General features: G+C 60.5%; 1 protein-coding gene across 1 annotated transcript in view; it reads right to left on the bottom strand.

Annotated features, from left to right (window-relative positions):
• The window catches only part of ZBP1 (Z-DNA binding protein 1), a 10,581-nt gene extending 3,702 nt beyond the window's left edge, over positions 1-6,879 (bottom strand). Inside the window, exons 1-5 of the mRNA XM_079783449.1 lie at positions 6,711-6,879; positions 4,339-4,560; positions 2,654-2,836; positions 1,352-1,516; positions 90-281 (exon numbers count right to left, since the gene is read on the bottom strand). Coding sequence (XP_079639575.1) covers positions 90-281; positions 1,352-1,516; positions 2,654-2,836; positions 4,339-4,560; positions 6,711-6,744 — 796 coding nt within the window. The 5' untranslated portion in view covers positions 6,745-6,879. The remainder of the gene's footprint in view (positions 1-89; positions 282-1,351; positions 1,517-2,653; positions 2,837-4,338; positions 4,561-6,710) is intronic.
• Between the last annotated feature and the right edge of the window lie 757 nt (positions 6,880-7,636).

The following is a 7,636-nucleotide window of genomic DNA, read 5'->3' as shown; positions in this document are numbered from 1 at the left end:
CTCTCTCCCTGCAAAGACTGGCTTAGGTTCCATCCATTGAGGAGCCGAGTGGGGTGGGGTGGGCAGATGGCTGCATGACCCCCAGTTACCTGGGGGGCTGTGGCCAGGGCCGGTGGCCGGGGTGCCATGCAGGTTCATCTCGTTGCCATGTCCCAGCTGCACCCGTCTGAGCACAGAATTGTCTATGCGGATGTCCTGCGGCGCCCAGGTTCCAGCCGGGGGATCCTGAGCGCGGGGACCCGCTGCTGGTGGTGGAGGGAGGCAGAGGGGAGCCATGGAGCCTGGCAGGAAACACAGCAACATGACCTCTGGCCCTCCCAACACCCCCACACTCAGAGTGCTGGCTGGGCAGGGAGACAGGCCTCCGGACTCTTCCTGGCACCATCGGAAAGGCCGGCCCAGCAGAACAGTCAGCACAGGGTCCCTGGGTTTTGGAGAGTCACTGGGGCACTCGAAACCCAGACAGTGAGCCCACCCTCTGCCTCCTCGTCGCCCTCAGTCCTCGGAGCCCTCGGGAGAAAGTCCCTCTGGTGTGAGCGCATCTCTACCCGGCTCCGAGCCCCCACGCTTCTCTCAGTGCTTCTTTATGGTGACCTTCCTGGTTTCCCACATGGTTAACGCTGCACAAATTTACTCGAAAGTACATTTGAGCAGAATGAAAGGGAAACCATTTAACATGGAGTCAACAATCAGACACGGGCACGGCTGGAATTGGGGGCGGAGTGGGGGGGGGAGGCTCGGAGGATTGACGTTGGGCAAACATTGATCTAGATTTTCAGACAAAGTTCTCCATTTCACAGTTGGGGAAACTGAGGCCCAGCAGGGGGAAGGGTTCTCCAGAAGTCCCAGGGAGTGTTCCCACTTTGGGGCTGATGCGCTCACTGTTGTCCCACGCTGGGCTGAGGGGTGGCCTGCCCCCTCACCACAGTGCCTGCAGGGCCGTGTTTCATCGTAACGAGGGCACCACTGGTGAGACGCATCCCAGGGTTGGAGATGTTAAAACACGGAGAAAACCGTGCGTCTCGGAATAAACAAATGCTGCCGTGACCCCTGTGCCTCCTACTGAGGAGAGTGACCTGAACTGCTTCTCACGGGGAGCGATGGGGTCCCCCGGAACATGAGGCTAACGGCATTGGAATGAGAGGGAATCAGGAAGGGTTTGATCCAGGCACGAGAAAGACGGCCCTGTTCTCAGGAGACCATGAGGGAGGACCGTGGTGATCTGAAAGCCGCCCTTTCTCCGCGGAGGGTGGATTGCCCCCGTTTCCCACCCCCCGCCCACCCGTCCCCTGACCCACCCAGACAGAGCAGCTGCCCCCGGTCCTCCCACGGCGCCTCCCAGAGGACTCACCGCTCTCCGCAGGGGCCAGGTGTTTCATGATGCTGTTCCCGTGTCCAATCTGGACGGCTTCGGAGTTCCCGATGGAGATTTGGCCGTGTGGCCCATTCTGACAGATCGTGATGGAGTTTTGCTGGTAAACGACAGGGGTGGACTGACTCCTTCCCCTTGGGTTCCCTGTGGAATGACATGCCACTCAACCCCTCTACACCTCCCGACGGAGCAGGGGCTCCACCTGCCGCCTGGAGCACATCTCCTGGCCAGCCTGGACATCGAGTCCCAGTGCCCACCGGGCGCTGAGTCCGGAGCCCCTAGTCAGGAACTGGCATGTCTGACAAATGCCACCGGCATCTCAGATGACTCTCCCCTGGACATCGTCACGGCAGGTCACCCCACCTGAGTGTCCTCTGCTCCCCGAGAGGATGGGGGGAGCGTCCACAGGCTGGCGGGCTGGCCACAGGCTGTTTGTGGCCACCAGATAAGCTTTGCTTGCCTCCCAAGGCATTTTCAAGAATTTGCTTTTGTGACGAGTGTTTAAAATCTGGCTGCTGTCACAGGTCATCACTCCTAGGATGTGAGAACCCTTGGAGTAGGGGTGTCCGCCCACGCGGGCCAGCTGGGCACCTGCCCGGGGCTTCGCCGCTGCACACACGGGCCACATCCCACCTCCGTGGGCCCTGGGCTCTTGTGCCTTTGTGGGCCCCTTCCTCCATTAAAAATATTTTTTTTAATTACATGTTATGACTGCATTGGGACAAAGACATATAATCTAGGCGAGAGTCGTTGTTATGATTATAACGTTCACTTTTTTCTTCTGGTTTTAAGAGAAATGAGGACGTTGCTGTGGGCCTGTAAAAGGACCGTGGGCTCTAGGCCCTGCGACTGCTGCACCTGGCGGATAAGGCGCCCTGGGACTCCGCCCCCGGCTATCTGAGCCCAGCCTGCTCTCCCTCAGCAATGCCAACTCCAAGCTGGGCCAAGTGCCCACAGAAAACTGCCAGCAACCTCAGGCTGAGCCCTGCGCCCAGGCCAGTACAGTCAGGAGTGGGCCGCCCCTCCCAGCCCCTTGCCTTCTGCAGCTACAGCCTCAGGCCCCGCCTCCAGGAAGCCCTCCCTGGTTACTCCCCCGTCATGCCCCTCCCTCCTGGAACCCCTTCCAGTGACTGCTCAGCAAGACAAGTGCAAGCTTCTGGGAGGTTCTGAAGGCGGAGCAGGCCAAGTGCTCAGCAGGGTGCCCAGCAAGGAACACATGTTGGGCACCGGAGTGTCTCTTTCCCTGCCCTGCCCAGGTGTGGGAAGCATGTCAGGGCCTACCTGGTTGGTAAATTTCCCACGTATTTGACTTCTTGTCCAAGTCCAGAAGGTGCTCTTTCTGCATGGCATACAGGTATGGGTTGACATCCCTTGACGTCTTCATCCCCAGGGACTGGGCGATGCTCAAGGCCCTCAGGGGCCCGCTGGCGGCCAGTAGCCTGCGGATCTGTTCCTGCACCGGCTCTGTGGGAGGCAGGGCGGTGGGTGGTTAAGGAGGACTCCGGAGTGTGAGTCTGCTCCACTGCTGACTAGCTGTGCGGCCCCTCTGAGCCATCCCTCGTCCAGCGGACGCGCATGATCACCGTGCCAGCGAGGCTGTCCTGGGGCCGGGGATGGGCACCGAGCCTCCGGGCGCGCCTGGCACACGGGGCTGCACAGTGATGTCAGCTCTCCACCGGAGACATCGCTTCTCAGGCAGTTAGCTTCTTCCACGGCAGAGCCGGGCGCTGTGTGGGACCCTCTCAGTGGGGTGGGAGGGCCTCGCCCCCGAGCTCTCACAGCATCGCCTGTGGCCAAGGAGAGCTGGGGTCAGAGAAAATGGGCCCCTGTCCCAGGAGCTGCGAGGAAGCCGGGTGCTTCCGCCGGTCACCGAGCGGAGAGCCAGGTTTCTGGGAATTGCAACTGCGTCTTGCAGGGGCCCCTCTGCCGGGGAAGGAAGACGGCCAGGGGCGGCGGAGCAGGAAGCGGACGGGACTCTACCAGGCGAAGGCGCTGGGTCGTGAGCTCTGATCCTGCCCTGCCTCTTTCCAGCTGTGCGGTGCCCTGCTACCTACCTTCTCTGGGAAAAGGGGGGTGAGTACCGCCTCTTAGCACCGCGGGAACCCCGGGTGCGCCGGGCCCATTGTAAGTACTTGACAAGTGTCAGCTCTTTCGGTCTGTGGGCTACAGAACTGGCCAGGAGGATCTCCTGTGATGTGAACTTGGTTCTATCATCATCGCCATCGTCGTCATCATTACTTCCTGTTGTTATTGTACTTTGCTGAGCACCTACTATGTGCTGGCACTAGGCTGAGCCCTTTGCATCTAATCCTCTGGAAACCCCACGAAGCAGCCCTGCTCCTGTCTCCGTTGGCCAGAAGAGGAAGTGAGGCACGATGAGGGGACAGTATGCACCCCCGAGGGGCAGAGCCTGTATTCTCACCCAAGCCCAAATCCAGGCTTGTCCGTTGCCAGGACTGTAGGGAGCGGTTATAGGGTTAAGCCTCTGACTGACCTGTGGCAGGGTCACAAACAAGTTCATTTGGAAGGCAGACCCCTCCCAGCATAATTAAGCCTGATCCTGTAACTGATCCCTAGATCCTTCCTGGGTAGCTAGTGGGCTGTGGGAGGGGCAGCAAGTGCTGCCAAAACAAGTGAAACTTACAAGAACATTGTTAATTGCCTTGTTTGTCCCTGATTATAAATAAAGCCTCAGCTTTGCAGTCTGGATCTGTTCTGTGGCCTCAGCCAGGCACAGAAAGATCCACCCAGCCCCAGCTTTCAAATCTATCTCTGTGTCTCCTCTCTTTATTTCTAATATTTCTCAATCCCTGCCCGCCTCCACTTAGAACCGGTTTGTTCATCTCTCTTTCTGCGCGGGACGCAGAAAAGGGAGATCCCCGCCATGTCTGGCCCCCGCCGCACAGGACTGCTGGTGCTGGGTCCCCCCCTGCCCCCCCGCCCCCGCCCCAAGGTTGGCAGGTTACCATGGCTGGGCTGGGCCGGCGCTGTGGGAACCATTTCTCCAGTCCCACCCTCTCTCAAGCACCATGTCGCAGAGCCAGCGTCATCCACTAGCAACTTATCCTTCATCCGGTAGAGAACTCGGTTGATGTTCTTCTTGGGCGCTTGGCATTCCTTTGCCAGCTGGGCAGCCTTCACAGGGGTGTCAGCTTTCTTCAGCACCTGCAGGATCCTCTGCTCAAGGTCTGGGAGAGGAGAGAGGGGCAGGGAGAGAACTGAGTGCCAGGTTGGAGCCTGGGCTAGGGGCTCTGGGTTAGGGGAGGCCCACGGGGGAGGGCCCGGGGCAGAGCCCGAGCAGGCATCCACCAACGACACTTCTGTTCAGTGAGGGGCTCGTGGGCTGATCAGAAATGGCCTTGGCTGGACAGCCTGGTGGCCAGAGGAGGTGCGGGGGGGGGGGGGGTGGGCGCGGGGCAGTGGGCCAGTTGCCCGAGGGAGGCGTGCCACTCTGTTCCCAGACCCAGCCGCCTCCTCCCTTCAAAATCTGCCCTCCTGGGGCCCACCGTCCCTGCCTGGGTGGTTGGCCCTGGAAACGCTGTTCCTGGCTCCCTTGAGGCCCCTCATCGCCTCTTCTCTGCTTCCCCCTCCTCGGGGCAGGACCCCCCAAACCAAGGGGATATGAGTTCAGGATGCAGAGGGCGCTGTGGGCGGCAGCCCCACCCATCAGCAGGAAACCTGGACCCCAGGAAGCCCGAGGGAAATGCAAAGCAGGGCCCTGCTTGGGAAGTCGGGTCCCCTTCCGGGGAGGTGGCCCTAGGCCTAGCGGGTCCTCTGCCTGCTGGTCCGTCCGGCTCTGCGGTGGCAGTTCTAGTGGGGATGGACCATCCGGTTCCGGCGCTACAGCCCGGCTGCAGCTCGCCTTCGTCACAACGTTTTCACCTGCCGGCAGGTGAAGTGCAGCTAGAACACCTGGGGGAGCCCACTCCCTCACCCCAATTCTACCCCAAGCGGTCATCAGCCGCCAGAAATCCTCGTCCAGCCAACCACACACGGGCTCTGCCTTGTCCTGAAAAGAGTTTTGATTCTTGAAAAGCCGGCCCCTGGTCAGCCTCCTCCGCCCCCTCCACCCTGACTGCAAAGGCCAGTGAGGGAGCGAGCCCCCAGCGACTGGGAGGCTGTGAAATGGACAGGGTACCAGCGGCGCGTGATGAGGAGGGGGAAGCCACCAGAGAAGAAGCAGCACGTGGTCACCGAGTGCCCTGGACTGGTACCTGCGTGTCCCCTGGGGGAGCAGGACAGGAACTGGAGCTGAGCCAGTCCACCTGGGCCACACCCTGCCCTCCCCTCCCTGCACCCCCTTTGCCTCCTTTTTGTTCTCTGAGGCTGGTTCCCCAGGTGTGAGCCCACTCCCTCACCCCAATTCTACCCCAAGCGGTCATCAGCCGCCAGAAATCCTCGTCCAGCCAACCACACACGGGCTCTGCCTTGTCCTGAAAAGAGTTTTGATTCTTGAAAAGCCGGCCCCTGGTCAGCCTCCTCCGCCCCCTCCACCCTGACTGCAAAGGCCAGTGAGGGAGCGAGCCCCCAGCGACTGGGAGGCTGTGAAATGGACAGGGTACCAGCGGCGCGTGATGAGGAGGGGGAAGCCACCAGAGAAGAAGCAGCACGTGGTCACCGAGTGCCCTGGACTGGTACCTGCGTGTCCCCTGGGGGAGCAGGACAGGAACTGGAGCTGAGCCAGTCCACCTGGGCCACACCCTGCCCTCCCCTCCCTGCACCCCCTTTGCCTCCTTTTTGTTCTCTGAGGCTGGTTCCCCAGGTGTGAGCCCCAGCTCAGCCACCTACTGGCTGTGTGACTCTGCCTCAGTTTCGCCACCTGTGAAGTGGGGTAATAGCAGCTACTTCCAAGATTGTGGTGAGGATGAAATGAGCTAATGAGAACAAAAACAACGACAAGAAGCCAAAACCCCACCCGCAGCCCGCAGCCCCCAGGGGCACCCTAAGCCCGGCGATTGCTCAGGGCTGGCCCCTCCACTGGGCCTCGGGGTGAAGCTCTCAGAGGGAGGGGCAGTGGGGAAATGTGTGTCTCCTCACAGCGGCTTGTGCTGCTTCTCAAAATGAGTGCGGAGACGCGCTCAGCCCCCAGCACCAGCCGACGCCCTGAGGTTTGGTCTCTGAGGGCCCTGGTGGTCTCATGTGTGAAATGGGAACATGGCAGCGCTCACCCCTGCGGTTCCTGGTTCCGGTGAAACGCATGGGGCGTGGGCCAGGCGCCGAGGGCAGAGCCAGCCTCCCAGCCCAGCCCGCACTCTCCTCTCCCTGGGCGCCGTGGCGCTGTCATTGCTATAATCAGCCCCCCAGGTCCCCACCATCCCTTGGGAGGGCGTACTGGTACCTGTCCCATCGGCGTCTGCGGGAGCCTGGGCCATGCTGACAGCAGCGGCTAGGAGCCCGGGGAGGCTTGGGGGCCTGGAGGAGGTGGGCTGGCCGAGGCTGGTGTCCCTGTGTGGCCGAGGCCGGGGCTCCTGGCAGCTGTGACGGGAGGCTGGCTTCACAGGCAGGCACCAGCTGTTTATACCCGGAAACAGGCCTAGAGAGCCGGAACTGATCAGCATTGCCGAGAAAAAGAAAATGAAACTTCTGTGTGTGGCTTTCGAAAGAAACGATATCAGAAGCAGAGTTGATGAGTAAGAGGAAGTGGACTAGATGTTGGAGGGAAGAGCTGAGTAACTTCCAGGTGCCCACTGATGTCCACCTTGACCCTCCCACACACAGAGGCTACGACACTGGGTGCCCACTTCAAAATGACAACTCCCTTTGGTGAGCACCTACTGTGTGCTTTCAAATCTCATGGGCCCCTCTAACTCACCTACAGGGTAGGGACTAGTACTGGCCTCTTTTCTCAGAGGGAAACTGAGGCTCTGGTCAGTGCGGCCACCTGTTCAAGGCCACAGACATGCTTGGGTCCTAACCCAGCGCCTCCCCACACGTTTACTGGCTCTGTGACCTTGGGCAAGTTATTAACCTTTCTGTGCCTCCATTTACTTCCAGTTTCATTTACAGTCATGAGCACAATTGGGTGCCCGCATGTTTCAGGCGAAACACCCCATCACTTTCATAAGTGATCCCCAAGCAGTCCAGAGCCATTGTTCTCTTTCAGGTAATAGAGGGGAAACTGAGGCCCACAGAAATGAGGGGCGTTGTGTGAGGCAGCCAAGAGGACCAAGAACCCTGCCCAGGAAGTCCCTGGGCCCGAGGGTCCAGCGCAGAGGCCTGGGCGGGCCAGCGGACAAGCCCGCTCCCTCGGGCACTCCCCTGGCA

The sequence above is a fragment of the Cnephaeus nilssonii genome (assembly GCF_951640355.1).
Source record: "Cnephaeus nilssonii genome assembly, chromosome: 11".
Taxonomy (NCBI): Eukaryota; Metazoa; Chordata; class Mammalia; order Chiroptera; family Vespertilionidae; genus Cnephaeus; species Cnephaeus nilssonii.
Note: the sequence above shows the minus strand (reverse complement) of the source record. Positions and strands in the feature narration are given on the sequence as shown.